At 46.6% G+C, this 17,011-nt stretch overlaps 2 protein-coding genes across 7 annotated transcripts in view; one reads left to right on the forward strand and one right to left on the reverse strand.

The window, feature by feature from the left end:
* Nucleotides 1–237: 237 nt before the first annotated feature.
* ANTKMT (adenine nucleotide translocase lysine methyltransferase) lies at nt 238–9,029 on the forward strand. Its single transcript, XM_042847928.2, has 5 exons — nt 238–382; nt 527–690; nt 3,227–3,367; nt 4,513–4,563; nt 6,704–9,029. The coding sequence occupies exons 1-5, from the start codon at nt 328–330 to the stop codon at nt 6,890–6,892; spliced, it is 600 nt and encodes a 199-aa protein (XP_042703862.1). The 5' UTR covers nt 238–327; the 3' UTR covers nt 6,893–9,029.
* Nucleotides 9,030–9,130: 101 nt separating this feature from the next.
* Nucleotides 9,131–17,011, reverse strand: part of CCDC78 (coiled-coil domain containing 78) — a 90,630-nt gene continuing 82,749 nt past the window's right edge. For all 6 annotated transcript variants that reach the window (XM_065559735.1, XM_065559738.1, XM_065559736.1 and 3 more), the window contains 2 exons: nt 10,212–10,312; nt 9,131–9,500 (listed from right to left, as the gene is read on the reverse strand). In XM_065559735.1, coding sequence (XP_065415807.1) covers nt 9,374–9,500; nt 10,212–10,312 — 228 coding nt within the window. In that variant the 3' untranslated portion in view covers nt 9,131–9,373. The remainder of the gene's footprint in view (nt 9,501–10,211; nt 10,313–17,011) is intronic.

The following is a 17,011-nucleotide window of genomic DNA, read 5'->3' on the forward strand; positions in this document are numbered from 1 at the left end:
AAGTCTGTGGCACCTCCTTTGGTGGGTGTCGCGGTGGGGGAACTGGGTGTAGTGTTTGGGAAGAGCGGGAGGGTTAACGGCTGTCTAGGTCCCAGCAGCGGAACTAATGTTGCTAGGGACGTTCAGTTACCTGTGTTCACGAGCGGAGCACCACCTCCTGTTCATCACCGGAGAGGCGTGCGTGCCAAGACAGTATGTATGTCTCGGTACGGTAGTATGCGTGGTGCATTATGGGACGCATACGGGTAGTTCCTGATGAGTTTTGTGTAGGGACGCCTGATTTAAAGGGGCCGCGCCCTCGAGCCTAACCTCTCCCCTGCCCGACAGATGGGGGAAACGGGCCGTGGGAGGGTACATGGGGGAAGGGCGTACATGAATACAGGTGCCTGAGGGAGGGTGTAATAGTGGGGTTTTTGTCGCCCTGTGTGTGCAGTGCTGTAAATACAAATACAGCATGCTGAATACGTGCCAGGTATGATTAGCTGGTTAACGAATAAATCTCCTTCCGATCCTGGTGTTTTTACAGCTATGGATCCTGATGACATAGAAGAGCTGGCAATGGAGTTTCAAGGGAAGACTATTGGTGGCTGGGGCCTCGTGCAGCTTGCAGCAGGCACAGGTTTTGCTGCCTATGTTATGTGGGCAGGAGTTCTCATGCCTGGCTTCCGCAGAGTGCCTTTAAAGTTACAGGTAGATCATTCGCCAGGGCTTTTTAATGGGGATTTGTTCTGGTTTAAGAGAAGAGGCCGCATTAAGTATATATTTGGGGGGGGAATTAATATTACCAAGCTTTTTATATAACATGATTTTATTCCCCCAGTGTGATTTATAAAGGCACCCTGGAAGATGCATGAAACATTTCTTTACTATGGCGTTTCTGTTCTGTCACGTACCCACTGGTTATAGGTATCAGGGTAGCCGTGTTAGTCTGTATCTACAAAAACAACAAGGAGTCTGGTGGCACTTTAAAGACTAACAGATTTATTTGGGCATAAGCTTTCGTGGATTAAAAACCTCACTTCTTCGGTTATAGGGTCACTTGTGAACTCTGGCCTGCTGGCACAAGGATATTTGAGGCATTTGCTATGGGAAATAAAACCACATGAGAATTATTTTGTCACATTTTTTGTTCTTAGCAACCTTGCCAATATCTCTTGTTTTAAGATGTTTAATTCCAAAGGCTCCCAAACCACTTTACAAACTCTGCACCTGAAACATAGCTGACATGATTAATATTTGTAAAACTGTTTTGTTTGCAAGTGAAAAGATCTCTATGATAGGTTTCATTTTTAGTACTCCAGCTGTGTTTTGATGAGACCTAGTTAGGATCCAACCTCCCACTTGGGTAAGTGGGTGCAGCTTCATTTAAGTCACTTCCACCAGTTGTGGATCTGGCTCAATTTCCAGTTGTGCTTAGCATAGTGGCTGAGGCTAGCTCCTCTAGGTCTCAGTCCCGTTTGCTTTCTTCAGCTGGGAGTCTCCTGACTGTTTAGTGCTGTTTCCTCCTATTCAGATAGACCTAGTGTGTAGGTGACCAAAGTGGCTATCCTTGACTTCACTTTATGGCCCTGATCTTGCAGTCAGATCCATACAGGCAAACCCTTGTGCCCATGTGGAAATCTAGTGAAGTGAGTTGAGCTCTGGGCTATAACAAGCGTTTGGCTGTACAAATCCTTTTGCAGGATTGGGCCTTGTTTGTAATGAATGTGCAGCCTGCACAAGTGTGGAACTACATGTCCCAAAACACCATGCTTTGTAGGATGCGTTACTGCATCCTGCAGTACTCTAACACAACTGGAACACCAGAAAGGTAACTTGTGTTTGACTGGGGCTTATATTTCTCTAAACTAGGTGCCATATGTACCATCAAGTGCCAAGCAAGTTGAGAATGTGATGTCGTTGCTGAAAGGACGCTCTGGGAAGATGGTGGATTTAGGGTCATGAGAAGGCAGAATTGTAAGCGAGAAAAAAGTCCTTGTGTCTGATATTCACAGCTGCTGGTTTGCATTTTGAAGAGTTAATAGTGTTAAAGGTAGATCTCCCACTCCAAGAGCATCCACATCCTGCTCCCTGTTATGTCAGTGTATAGCTAGAGCAGAGGTCGGCAACGTTTGGCACGCGGCTCGCCAGGGTAAGTACCCCGGCAGGCCGGGCCAGTTTTATTTACCTGCTGACGCGGCAGGTTCGGCCGATCGCGGCCCCCACTGGCCGCGGTTTGCCGTCCCGGGCCAATGGGGGCGGCAAGAAGCTGCGGCCAGCACATCGCTCTCCCACGCCGCTTCTCGCCTCCCCCATTGGCCCGGGACGCCGAACCGCGGCCAGTGGGGGCCGCGATCGGCCGAACCTGCCGCGTCAGCAGGTAAATAAAACTGGCCCGGCCTGCCGGGGTGCTTACCCTGGCGAGCCACGTGCCGACCCCTGAGCTAGAGAAACTTAGTTGGGGTTGTGGTGGGCTTACACCAGCGTAACTCCTTAGACTGAAAGCTCTTTCAAGGCAATTGTGCTTAGCCATTCCCTGCAAAGACTCCTGGGACTGGAGTATTTAGGCAATGCTCCTTATGGAGCAACTCACATGTCCCTTTCCTAGACTTGGACTCCTTAACGAATTTGGGATGGAGCAGTTGAGAGCCGCCCACATAGCTGTTACTCCTGCACATCATCTTAGAATGACTTCTGCTGGGGAAGGAAGGGATTGGAGCAACTATAGTACTCTCACAACCAGTAGAAGGGAATCGCCTTAGCTTATCAGAAAAAAGTTCTGATAAGACTGGTACTTACAACCATTCTCAAACCCTGTCTTGTCCTTTCCTCATTGTTAGTCTGAGCTTGCAAGGTGCTAACTTCCTCTTGGGAGGTCCTGAGCATGCTGAACTGAGAGGAGTTGAAAACTCAGCCCTTCACAGAATCACACCCTCAGTTTCTCTCTGTTCCACTGCCTCCCTGATTTATCTCGAAGGACGTACCATGTTACATGTTGAGCCTTGCCAGCTACCTTCTACACTGGCATCTGGTCATTAATCATCTACTCCTTGCCTTCCTACCCCTTTCCCTACAAGAGCTGCTTAGAGAATGCAGTGCAGGTAAAGACAGTACTCTTATCCATTCCCCACAGTGACTGCTGCTGGGAATGGAGTAGCTGGAAGCTGTCTGATCTACAGCCACTGCTCCAGAGATTATTTCAGGAACAAACATGGAGGTTTATTTTGGTTTCAATTCCTCTCTCCAGGTATTAGAAGCATATAAACAAGGCTTCAGACCAGCTGTTGGCTACGAACTCAACCCCTGGCTGTTGAGACTCTCCAACTATCGCGCCTGGAGGGCTGGGTGTTACGGGAAGGTTTTCTACCAACGGCAAGATCTATGGAAGGTAACTTCTTGTGATGGAGTCAGGACTCTGGATTTCTCAGCCTGACTGACTACATTATCTCTAAGATCAAAGGACCTACCTCTGCTAAACATAGACATCAGGGCTTTAGCCACACTGGGCAAAAGGTCAGCATTCTCCTCCAAACCTACTTCTTAGAGGCACTGGGTTTTTTTTCCACTTTCCCCCACTGGAACTGTTCCTTATGGATCAGATATAATTTGATCATCCAACTCTTTGTGTGCTAGAAACTTTCCTCAGTTCCTACATCAGCAGCACTGTGGCAAAAGGGAGAAGAAAGCCACATTGGCCCTCTCTGTCCAATAATATTGAATTACTGTTAATTCACCTCTGTAGGTTCCTCAGGTGTGTTTAGCTGGGATCATCCATCTGTTTTCCTTCTCCTGGCCTTTAACACACACAGCTGAAAATGATGTTGAAAACACTGAGGTCTGGAGCCTTGGGAAGCTCTACAAGAGGGACAATGAAAGAGTCCCCTACCTTGCATAAATGTCCTTTCTCAGTGCAGCAGGAGGGCATGCTTGAAGATGTTCCTCTCATATTGCCCGTCTATACCTGGGACTCTAGACATGCATCAAGCCTCCTAAAGATCTATTAGCAAAAGCTGAACCTCTCCACACATCTAAAACTAGGCTGGAGAAAACACTGGCAGAGATGGACTAGATCAGTGATTCTCAACCCACGGGCAGCTTGCGGCCCAATCAGTAGTATATATATTGTGTGGATGCAGCTCACATAACACACGGAGAGCCACATATGCCCCCCACAATGGTAAATAGGTTGAGAACTACTGGACTCTATGAACTAATAAGTCAGTTCCATCTCTACATTTTGGGACCCTAAGATTTTATTTAATCCGTTATCAGAGACACACCTGTATCTAGTCCAGTAACAGTGTTTTTGCAGCACCTCCTGATAACAGCACAACTCCCCCTCCCAAAAATCTCACTTGCTCAGTATTATTGACCTCTTTGGGCTTTAGAATAACTTCCTGTATGTCAACAAGTGATGTTTGACCCTTATACATAGATTTAAGAGTCCACTAAGATCCTCTTTCCCCAGCACACATTGCACTGAACCTTCAGCCTGTTATTTCTCTCTCCATGACTGACTTTATCTTCTTAAAGGTAAACCTGTCTGACTGCAACAACATCTCTATGTTCCTAGCTCCCAGTGTGGTAAGTCCAAGCACTCTCTAGAGGCTGGTACAGTTGGTTAAGGGTGAAGGGCTGGTTGCCAATTTCCTACTTTGTTGGGCAAATCAATGAGAAGGGAGGATACTCGAGTAAAGGGATCATCCTGAATGTTGGCAAAAAACCCTTAAGAAAATGGCACTAGAACTATATATGTTTCACATAACCAACGAAATCCTAGTGCATCTGCCTTAACAAGGCTGCTGTGGACACCTGCTAATGGCCCCATCATAGTCAGTGGGGGTTTTCCTTGAGTGGGGATAGTCCAAATGTTGGATCTGCTGAGAAACTGCCCATGTGTGCTGGGTGTACACTCTTACTATATCCCCAGCCAGCACTGTGACTACGGAGGTAGGTGAATGCAGTCTGCACTGTGTAGCTGTAGGGACGGATACAGCAGAGTTTGCATTTTGTGATTCAAAATTCCTAAACATGTTGGGGTGCTGAACACCTGCGCCTCCTGCTTGTTTCAATGGGTGTAGCAAGTGCTCAGTGCATCTGCAGATCTGGCCTCCGTTCAGAGATAAAAAGAGGGTTAGCATAAGCCCTTCTTATTGTGATAGACTGCCAATACTTAGAAGTCGTCCAACAGGGGGCCACTGTGTCTTGCAACAGGGGCCTACTGAACTCCATTCCAGGTAGTGCCGAGATAAGTTTCTATGAAGGTATTATTTATTGCTCTGTGGATATTAGCACCAAAGAATACAGTACAGACCCGTTTACGCGTGAATCCGCTTAACGCACGGTAGTGCCATGCCTCCCAGTGCTACCTATTTAACACGCGAGACTTGTTAACACGCAGTACAGGAACTTGCTATGTAGCGCTACAGATTTGCTCACTAACTCACTGACATAGAAATCGACAAGAAGTGCGGAGGGGAAACGTGTTGTATGTCTTTACCGCCGACAGGGGGGGAGGCAGGGAGGGGCAGCAACGTTAAAGCGCTGCCATGGTAGCGCTTTAAGGACGGTCCTTTGCTGCAGCAGTGCTTTAAGGATCCTCAAAGCACTGCCGCGGCATAGGACCATCCTTAAACGCTTTAATGTTGCTGCCCCTTCTCCCCCTCCCCCCGCCAACAGGGGAGGCAAAAAGGGCAGGGACATTAAAGTGCTGCAGTGCTTTAAGGACAGTCCTTTGCTGCAGCAGCGCTGGGCCACCGACGGGGGTGGGTGGGCGCAGCAACGTTAAAGCGCTGCTGCAGCAAAGGACCCTGCAGCGCTTTAAGGTCCCTGCCCCTTTTGCCCCCCCTCGGCTGCCGATGGGCAGGGGGGCAAAGGGAGCAGCTGCCCTGGGGTCAGCAATTTAAAAGGGCCTGGGGCTCCAGACGCCGCCCTTTAAATCACCATGGGAACCCCGGGCAGCACGGACCAGGTGGCCAGGAAGGGCTGGCTGGGGGATGCTGACCCCTAGCCCTGCCCCTTCTGGGGGCCAGAGCCACCCCCGCCCTGTACCGGTAAGTGTCCTGAGTTTCTTTCACCCCTGTTTAGTAATAATAATATTTTTATTAGATTACACATTTGAATTTATATTCTTGCAAAGCACCGTTAACAGATAGGCCTTCGGTATTTGGGACACTGTGAATACGTATGTAATCCTAGATAATTATACATATGTATATATAGATATCTTAAGATATTTCAGCATGGCCCTCTTAACCCGCGGTCCGTTAACACGCAGTTGTGACGGCTTGACTCCCCCCATCCGCACATAAACGGATCTGTACTGTAGATCTTGCTGGCATTGGTGTCCTTGGCTTGGTTTGGGTGTTTACTTCTCATCTCCATGGAGCCAGCCCCCTTCTGGGCCATTACTGTTTACTGTTGAGATCAAATTAATTTTTGAACATAAAGCCAAGCTCCATGAATGTGTCCTGGATTGTAAGTTCTTCAGAGCAGGGGCTTCATCTATAAATGCGTTTGTACCATGCTCACCATAATGGGGTCCGGATCCTGACTGGGGCCACTGGATGCTACTTCAATATCAATATTAATAATCAAAATGACAACTCTGCTAACCAATGGCAAACCTGCAAAAAGTCTCTAGAACTCAACACACACAACTTTTTCCCCTTCTTGTGATACCAGTGACTGTGAGTAACAGCTTCCCCTTCCTCCTCCCCATTAGCTACCTCTCCTAGAGACAAAGCTGCTTGCAGAACTGCCAGATGAGGCCCGGGTGGTGGCTGGACGCTTCTCCTTTCCCACCTGGATGCCAACCACCAGTGTTGGAGGGGGTATAAACAGAAGCTGGGCCTATGACATCAAGACTGTACAGCAAAAAGGGCAGAACAAACCTGAGGGATGCCTAGAATGAGTCAAGAGCTCAGCTGCAGCTGGGGTTTACAGCCTGGACAATAGCGTTGGAGCCTCTGCAGATGTGTGTGCTTTTTTTAGCCCCTCAGAACTGCTCTGGAGGGCAAATGCTGCCATAGTGTGACTACTCAGCTGAATAGCCCAGCAAGCATGGGAGAGAAGGGGGTTGCGATGAGCAGGGAGGGGGTGATGATTTGTCAGACTTTACCCCACATGCTCTGGCTTCCCTAGAACCAGAATCCTGGACAGCCTTTGAACTGGGGACTTGGGCTGGAAATCCCCAAAGAACTGTCACAAGACTGAAGAGCTGAATCTTTGATTCTTGTTTAAAATAACTCATTTCCTCTTCTTAATAGATTTGCAATTCATTTTCTAACAATAAAAGGGCTGCAGGACTCGGTTCATCCTTCTGGCAGGGCTGGGGTGCTGCCTGCCCCTCACCATACACAGAGCCATTCTGGACTGTGTTCGGAATTCCCTGGGAGGAAGGCTCAGTAATGCAGTTTCTCCAGCTCTCTCTCTTTCTCCCTGATCATCAGTTCCTTGTAGGTCCTCCTCACATAGTCACCACCCAGCAGGTCCTTCTCCATGGAACAACTCACCATGAGTGCAGAGCTGTAAAGTCTCCTCAGTGCCCTGTCCATAAGAGCAGCTGAGCTCAAATCCTAACCTGAACCCTACTGTCATAACTATAAAGGGAAGGGTAACAGCTCCCCTGTGTACAGTATTATAAAATCCCTCCTGGCCAGAGACTCCAAAATCCTTTTACCTGTAAAGGGTTAAGAAGCTCAGGTAACCTGGCTGACACCTGACCCAAAGGACCAATAAGGGGACAAGATACTTTCAAATCTTGGGGAGGGGAGGGGAGGCTTTTGTTTGTGCTCTTTGTTTGGGAAGTTGTTCGCTCTTGGGACTGAGAGGGACCAGACATCAATCCAGGTTCTCCAAATCTTTCTGAACAGGTCTCTCAAGACTTCCCAGGGAAGGGAATTAGCTTTGGGAATGGTGGCAGCGGACCAGATCTAAGCTGGTAGTTAAGCTTAGAAGTTTTCATGCAGGCCCCCACATTTGTACCCTAAAGTTCAGAGTGGGGAAGCAGCCTTGACATGGTGGCAGAGCGGTGGGATCATTTTAAACCAAAAGCCAGTAAGATTTTTTTTTTCTCCTTTCTAGCTGCTTGGAAAGCAGAGCTGAAGGTAGATGCATATCTTATCTCTCCTTGCCTGAAGGCAGAGGTGTTAAGTTTTTTTTTTAACAAGGGTCTTTGTTAAAGAGAAGGGCTCAATCAATGAGCAAACAGCTGGTAAAAGGAATTTACAAGCTGAATTGTTTTTTTTTTTTCTTTCTACTCGGGGATAGCTAGTTAGAAAGTCTCTTACCTCAGCAGCAGCCTGAGCTGAGTGCATCCCAGTTTCAGTCAACTGCAGAGGGGTGTGGCCCAGCACAAGAAAACAGGAAAATGACTACCAAAGAAGTAGCTAACAAAATAGAACTGGCCAGACTAGAAGCAGAAGAAAATGAAAAAAAAATATCAGAGACTGCTTCAATTAAAAAAACTCGAGCAAGAAGCTGAAGAGAAAGCCAAAGAGGAGGCCCACAAGAGAGCTATGGAGCTGAGAGAAAAAGAGATGAAGCATGAACTGGAATTAGCACGGGCTAGGCCGGATACAACAGCCAATCCTAACAACCCCTCTCCAGGTACCACTTCCCATCCCAGAAAATTCCCCACCTACAAGGCAGGCGATGATACTGAGGCCTTCTTAGAAAATTTTGAAAGGGCCTGCCTTGGATACAGCATCACTACAGACCAGTACATGGTAGAGCTGAGGCCGCAGTTCAGTGGACCCTTAGCAGAGGTGGCGGCTGAAATGCCTAAGGAACACATGAACAGTTATGACACCTACCTCTACTCCTCTCCAGCTCAGACAGGGGCGAGGTGGTGGGAGTTAGCACCAGTGAAGCACAGCACTTTGCAGCTGTTACAATGGTAAGGGCAACTGTCTAGCAGAAGGTGAAGGGAACCTGATAATTCAGGTGCATAGTAAGCTGAGTCCACCAGCTCTGCAGTAGACTAAGTTTGGGTGATGGTTCAACCCACTCTGGTGCTGCACCACCCTGAGGTACCAGCAGTGGTGCTCTGCGGCTACTGAGCACTTCTGCAATGAAAGGGAAATCTTTATGGCCTGCTGGAGGGAGGGAAACCTCACAAAACAAGATAAAGGGGGAACAAAGCGCTGAGTTTTGATCTGTTTTTAGTAAATTTATTTACCTCTGTAGGGTCAAATGTATACTGCTGATTTCCTTCTCAGCAAGTCCTAGTCCTCTAGTAAGAGGGCCCCAGGATGAAGAGCGCTCGCTGGAGTGGATTATCTCTTGGTGTGACAGAGCACTGAATATTACAGCCAGGCAGCCACTCAGTTTTATGTCCTTGTCTTTCCTATGATGAACTAATGACTGCTGCTTGTCAGGGCCATGGCAAAAGCTACAGTTCATGGCTGATGGTCCTTTTGGATCTCTGCATTAAATGAGCATCAGAAGCCCCAGCACTGAATGCTCTGGGTGCCTCGCTCCCTACAAGTTTCCTTAACCTCAGGATCTCCTGCTTGTACCTGAAAGAAACATAGGTTACAAAGAAAAGCAATGTCAACCTTGCATCAGCTGTGGTCATAAGAACCCTGCTGACGACTGAGATTGTAAAGCCAATGTGAGACTGAAGTCAAGTTCCCAAACACTATCCAGCCAGGGGGAAAACTATAGCTAAGGGTAATGCTAGATTTGTCCCAACCCGTCATGTGAACTAATACCTAGGAACTCAGCCAAGGGATTCCATCAGCAACAAGCCTGGGAGTTACACCAGTTATGACTTTGGTCCTCTGTTTTTAAGAGCAATTGGTTGCAGTTGTACAAGCTGTGTAATAACGCCTCCTGATGGTGGCAGCACTAGCAGCTTTTCTCCCTTGTTGTGGCTGTGATGAACCAGTGGTTGACAGCCGACATGTTAAGAGTTGCAAAATGGAAAGGCTTTGAATTCTAGACAGTCTTCCCCACTCACCCCCTCCTTAGCCTCCTACACAGCTTTCATCATCCCCAGGGTGGGCTGCAGCCCAGAGGAAGGAAATATTATGCCTTGGAAAGGACAGATGCAAACTCCCTTGATCGTGCTGAGTTACTGAGACAGCCAGCTGCTCACAAGCTGGATTCACTTTCAAACATTAGCTGGGTTGCGCTGTGGGAAGGCAGCAGTTATCACAGTATTCACCAGCCCTGGAAGTAAGCCTTGTGCATGGAGCAAGGGACAGATGAAGGGATCCCCATCTCACCTTGCAAGATGCTTATCTACATATTCCTGCAGCTCCAGCACCTGCTCTTCTGCCACAATTGCCCGAGTCAGTAGCTGGCTTCTCTCCTTCTCCAGATCTTCCTAGGGGGCAAAAATAACAAGGAGAGAACAAGAAGTGATAAGGGAGTGCTTTGGGGGAGGCACTGGACTGGTGCTAACTCTCCCCTCTGAAGTGGTCATCAACTCAGAGGCTGCTGAATTTCTCATGCACTCTGACAGGTTTCAGAGTAGCAGCCGAGTTAGTCTGTATCTGCAAAAAGAACAGGAGTACTTGTGGCACCTTAGAGACTAACAAATTTATTTGAGCATAAGCTTTTGTGGGCTACAGTGAAGTGGGCTGTAGCCCACGAAAGCTTATGCTCAAATAAATTTGTTAGTCTCTAAGGTGCCACAAGTACTCCTGTTCTCATACACTCATCCTCCAGCCCTGAGATTTCTGGGAATTAAGCTAAATAAGATGCCCGATTAACTGAAAATCAGAACAACATTCAGACACATGAGCTTCCCAAAGAGCCAAACTACAGGTGTTCAGTGCCCTGAAAACAATGACATCCTGCCATTGCAGCCAGCTTGGAGACACTGTCAGGTGCATTGAGATGGGCTCGGAGGGGAGGTGCTGTTTAATATCAAAGCCTCTGGTTACACGACTATCGGGAAATACATGGAAGGAGTAACAGAATTAAATCAAAGACTAGGGTTTATAATTTTAAAAAGGCCAATTTTAACAAACTAAGGGGACTGGTAAGGGAAGTGGACTGGGCAAACGTATTAATGGATTTAAAAGCAGAAGAAGCCTGGGATTACTTTAAGTTAAAGATGCATGAGCTGTCGGAGGCCTGTATTCCAAAAAAGGGAAAAAGATTACTAAGCAAGAGATTTAGACCGAGCTGGATGAGCGACCGACTCAAAGGGGCGATTAGGAAAAAACAGAAAGCGTACAAAGAGTGGAAGAGGGGAGGGATCAGTAAGGAAATGTACCTATGTGAAGTCAGAGAATGTAGAGATAGAGTGAGAAAGGCCAAAGGCCGTGTAGAGTTGGACCTAGCGAGGGGAATTAAAAGCAATAGTAAGAGGTTTTACAGCCACATAAATAGGAAGAAAGCAAAGAAAGAAGAAGTGGGACCGCTGAAGTCTATTGCCGGAGAGGAGATTAAAGACAATCTAGGCATGGCGCAATATCTTAATGAATATTTTGCATCGGTGTTTAATGAGGCCAATGAAGGTATTAGGGATACTAGCACCACTATAGAGGGGCATTCGGGATGGGGGATTACCGTATCCGAGGTGGAAACAAAACTTGAACGCCTTAATGGGGCTAAGTCGGGAGGACCGGACGATCTACATCCGAGAATATGGAAGGAAGTGGCGCAGGAAATAGCAGGCCCGTTAGCGATAATATTTAATGAATCTGTAAACTCGGGGGTGGTCCCGTTAGACTGGAGAATAGCTAATGTGGTTCCTATTTTCAAGAAAGGAAAAAAAAGTGATCCGGGTAACTACAGGCCTGTTAGTCTAACATCTGTAGTGTGCAAGGTGTTAGAGAAAATTCTGAAAGAGAAACTAGTTGAGGACCTGGAGGGTAGTGGCAATTGCGATAAATTACAACATGGTTTTACGAAGGGCAGATCGTGCCAAACGAATCTGATCTCCTTCTTTGAGAAAGTAACGGATTTATTAGATAAGGGAAATGCAGTGGACCTAATATACCTGGATTTCAGTAAAGCGTTTGATACTGTACCCCATGAGGAATTATTGGTTAAACTGAAAAACATGGGGATCGATATGAAAATCCAGAGGTGGATAAGGAATTGGTTACTGGGGAGAATGCAGCGGGTTGTATTAAAGGGTGAACTGTCGGGTTGGAGGGAGGTTACTAGTGGAGTGCCTCAAGGTTCGGTTTTGGGACCCATTTTATTTAATCTATTTATAACTGACCTCGGAACCGATTGCAGGAGTGGGCTGATAAAATTTGCGGATGATACGAAGGTGGGAGGTGTTGTAAATTCGGAGGAGGACAGGGATATCCTGCAGGGAGACTTGAATGAGCTTGTGAATTGGAGTATCAGAAATAAAATGAAATTTAATAGTGAAAAGTGTAAGGTGATGCATTTGGGGATGACTAATAACAATTTTAGTTACAAGATGGGGACGCATTGGTTAGAAGTAACGGAAGAGGAGAAGGACCTAGGGGTTCTTGTAGACCGCAGGATGACTATGAGTCGACAATGTGACGTGGCGGTGAAAAAAGCCAATGCTGTCTTGGGATGCATTAGGCGAGGTATATCTAGTAGGGATAAGGAGGTCCTGCTTCCGTTGTACAAGGCGCTGGTGAGACCTCATTTGGAGTACTGTGTGCAGTTCTGGTCTCCCATGTTTAAAAAAGATGAACTCAAACTGGAACGGGTGCAGAGAAGGGCCACTAGGATGATCAGAGGAATGGAAAAGCTGTCGTACGAAAGGAGACTAGAGGAGCTTGGGTTGTTTAGTCTGACAAAGCGAAGGCTGAGAGGGGATATGATTGCTATCTTTAAATATATTAGAGGGATTAATACAAGGGAGGGAGAAGAATTATTCCAGCTTAGTACTAACGTGGATACCAGAACGAATGGATACAAACTGGCCGTGGGGAAGTTCAGACTTGAAATTAGACGAAGGTTTCTGACCGTCAGAGGGGTGAAATATTGGAACGGCCTACCGAGGGAAACGGTGGGGGCGACGGACCTGTCTGGTTTTAAGATAAAGTTAGATAAGTTTATGGAGGGAATGGTTTAATGGTAAAACATAGTAGTCAAGGAAAGCCAAGCAATGGTGGGTAAATAGTATAATGGCTAACTGGGTCAGGCTGGAGACTTGCCTATATGCTCGGGGTCTTACTGATCGCCACATTTGGGGTCGGGAAGGAATTTTCCTCCAGGGCAGATTGGCTGAGCCTCTGGAGGTTTTTCGCCTTCCTCCGCAGCATGGGGCAGGGATCTCTAGCAGGAGGGTCTCTGCCGATTGCAGTCACTAAAAACAGGATTGGGGACTTCAACAGCAGAGTCCAGGGAAGGGGTAGGGACGGTTTTATGGCCTGCAGCATGCAGGGGGTCAGACCAGATGATCATAATGGTCCCTTCTGACCTTAAAGTCTATGAGTCTATGAGTGCTAAATCCAGTCCTAAGACACCCCCAGTTATCCCCAGACAACTGCCTCACAACCTACTCTCTCCACTAGGGCGGTGTGGGGATTGGTAGTGTGACTTCCAGATATACAGCATTGGAATGTATATGACCTCCATCCCCTTCCCTGGCAAGAGTTTTTAAAGAGATCTTCCCTTTATAATTATAATCTCCGGCTCTTATCTAGTGCTTTTCATCAGTAGATCTCAAAGTATTTTACAAAGGAGTATCATTATCCCCATTTTACAGCTGGGAAAACTGAGGCACAGAGTGGTGCTATGACTTCCCCAAGGTCACCCAGCAGGCCAGTGGCCAACCCGGCATATCTCCTGAGGTTTTAGTCCAGTGCTCTATCTGCTAGGCTACACTGCTTCCCTCCTTTAGTCCTTGTCTAAATGAATTTTTTAAAAAAAATAAACCCAATCATGTGACCACAGTGTTATGTGATTTCTCCTAACTTGTATGGACAGAAGAAATGATAGGAAAACATGTTTTTCTTCAGTGTCTATAGCTAATCCAGGCTAGGAAATTGAAGCCCTGCTGCAAATGCTTTCAGTAGTTGTCCCCCCCCTAACCCAGCACTGAAAGTGATTAAAGTGCTAGAGTACTGCAGGCAACAGTGTTTCAGAAACTGCTTGGGGTATCTACGACAGCCTTTCCTCCTGAACATTTCCCTTCTTTGTATTCGCCAGTGGTAGTAATAAAGGGAGTGCTAGTGTTTTTAACTGCCATGCCAACCAACCCTGCTCAGGGCAAATCTAGACAACATGGTGGTAAAACTGCCAGCTTGTCCACTGCCAGTGGTGTTATCTCCCAGTGGAGCTGCACTGCTGCTGGTGCACAGATAGGAAATGTTATGGAAGAGCTCCAGCAGGTAGCAGCATGTTAGATCAAGAAAAGCATCTGTCCTTGGAATGAACATGTAATGGTAACGGTGGCTGTTATAAACATACAGTTAAGGGTAGCATAAAATTCCTCCTTTACCTGTAAAGGGTTAAGAAGCTTAAATAACCTGGTTGGCACTTGACCAAAAGGACTAATGAGGGGAGAAGATACTTTTAAATTGTGGAGGAAGGTTTTTGTTTTGTGTTTCTTTGTGGTTTTTTGGGGTTAGCGAGGAATTCGGGCAGGGAAAATACATTTTTTTAAGCCATACCTGAACTAAGCATTTAAGATTACAAATTGTAAGTAATAGGAAGGAAACGCTTTAAATTATTTTTTGTTTTAGCTTGTGAATTGTTTTTATGCTAAGAGGAAGGTTTATTTTTGTTTTTTTGTAACTTTAAAGTTTTGCCTAGAGGGGATTTTTTTGTGTTTTGAATTTTATTTCCCTGTAAAATTACCTTTTATTTTGCTTTTTTAACTTTTTTTTTTTTAATAATAAAGTTTTGTTTTTTTAAGAATTTGATTGGTTTTTAGTGTTCTAAAAATCCAAGGGTTTGGTTTGTGCTTACCTTGTTAACCTATTTGGTTGGTATATTATTTTTAAGCCTTTCCAGGAAAAGGGATGAAGGGCTTGGGGGCGATCGGGGGAGGTCCCAGATGACTGGAGAAAGCTAATGTAGTGCCCATCTTTAAAAAAGGGAAGAAGGAGGATCTGGGGAACTACAGGCCAGTCAGCCTCACCTAAGTCCCTGGAAAAATCATGGAGCAGGTCCTCAAGGAATCAATTATGAAACACTTAGAGGAGAGGAAAGTGATCAGGAACAGTCAACATGGATTCGCCAAGGGGAAGTCGTGCCTGACTAACCTAATTGCCTTCTATGATGAGATAACTGGCTCTGTGGATGAGGGGAAAGCAGTGGATGTGTTATTCCTTGACTTTAGCAAAGCTTTTGATACGGTCTCCCACAGTATTCTTGCCGCCAAGTTAAAGAAGTATGAGCTGGATGAATGGACTGTAAGGTGAATAGAAAGCTGGCTAGATCGTCGGGCTCAACGGGTAGTGATCAATGGCTCCATGTCTAGTTGGCAGCCAGTTTCAAGCGGAGTGCCCCAAGGGTTGGTCCTGGAGCCGGTTTTGTTTAATATCTTTATTAATGATCTGGAGGATGGTGTGGACTGCACTCTCAGCAAGTTTGCAGATGACACTAAACTAGGAGGTAGATGTGGTAGATACACTAGAAGGTAGGGATCGGATACAGAGGGACCTAGACAAATTAGAGGATTGGGCCAAAAAAAACCTGATGAGGTTCAACAAGGACAAGTGCAGAGTTCTGCACTTAGGACGGAAGAATCCCATGCACTGCTACAGACTAGGGACCGAATGGCTAGGTAGCAGTTCTGCAAAAAAGGACATAGAGGTTACAGTGGACGAGAAGCTGGATATGAGTCAACAGTGTGCCCTTGTTGCCAAGAAGGCTAACGGCATTTTGGGCTGTATAAGTAGGGGCATTCCCAGCAGATCGAGGGACGTGATCGTTCCCTTCTATTCAACATTGGTGAGGCCTCATCTGGAATACTGTGTCCAGTTTTGGGCCCCACATTACAAGAAGGATGTGGAAAAATTGGAAAGAGTCCAGCGGAGGGCAACAAAAATGATTAGGGGTCTGGAGCACATGACTTATGAGGAGAGGCTGAGGGAACTGGGATTGTTTAGTCTCCAGAAGAGAAGAATGAGGGGGGATTTGATAGCAGCCTTCAACTACCTGAAGGTGGTTCCAAAGAGGATGGAGCTGTTATCAGTGGTGGCAGATGACAGAACAAGGAGCAATGGTCTCAAATTGCAGTGGGGGAGGTCCAGGTTGGATATTAGGAAACACTATTTCACTAGGAGGGTGGTGAAGCACTGGAATGCGTTACCTAGGGAGGTGGTGGAGTCTCCTTCCTTGGAGGTTTTTAAGGCCCAGCTTGACAAAGCCCTGGCTGGGATGATTTAGTTGGGGATTGGTCCTGCTTTGAGCAGGGGGTTGGACTAGATGACCTCCTGAGGTCCCTTCCAACCCTGATAGTCTATGATTTTGGGGAAACAGGAACTTCAAGTGGTTCTTTTCCTGAATTTTTGTTTAACTTACTTGGTGGTGGCAGCAATACCCATTCAAGGACAAGGAAGGATTTGTGCCTTGGAAAAGTTTTTAACCTAAGCTGGTGAAATATAAGCTTAGGGAGTCTTTTATGCGGGTCCCCATATTTATACCCCAGAGTTTAGAGTGGGGAGGGAGTGGGCAACCAGCGGTTGCTCTTTGCCTACAGGGCTGTATCACATCCCAGTTTAGAGTTTTCACCATTTGAACTTGTGTATGGCCGCGAGGTTAAGGGGCCATTACAGTTGGTGAAGCAGCAATGGGAGGGGTTTACACCTTCTCCAGGAACTAATATTCTGGACTTTGTAAACAACCTACAAAACACCCTCCGAACCTCTTTAGCCCTTGCTAGAGTAAACCTAAAAGATGCTCAGGAAGAGAAAAAAGCCTGGTATAATAAACATGCCAGAGAGCGTTCCTTCAAAGTAGGGGACCAGGTCATGGTCTTGAAGGCGCTCCAGGCCCATCAAATGGAAGCATCGTTGGAAGGGCCATTCACGGTCCAAGAGTGCCTGGGAGCTGTTAACTGTCTCATAGCATCCCCTATCTCAAACCTAAAGCCTAAAGTGTACCACATTAATTCTCTAAAGCCCTTTTA

Source organism: Chrysemys picta, chromosome 10, assembly GCF_011386835.1.
Source record: "Chrysemys picta bellii isolate R12L10 chromosome 10, ASM1138683v2, whole genome shotgun sequence".
NCBI lineage: Eukaryota > Metazoa > Chordata > Testudines > Emydidae > Chrysemys > Chrysemys picta.

Excerpts from the sequence above, each read along its gene's own strand:
- ANTKMT (XM_042847928.2), top strand. The coding sequence starts at position 328 with ATGGGGGAAACGGGCCGTGGGAGGGTACATGGGGGAAGGGCGTACATG. Across the intron at positions 383-526 it reads AAGGGCGTACATGAATACAG|CTATGGATCCTGATGACATA; the intron begins GTGCCTGAGGGA and ends GTGTTTTTACAG. Across the intron at positions 691-3,226 it reads GAGTGCCTTTAAAGTTACAG|GTATTAGAAGCATATAAACA; the intron begins GTAGATCATTCG and ends TCCTCTCTCCAG.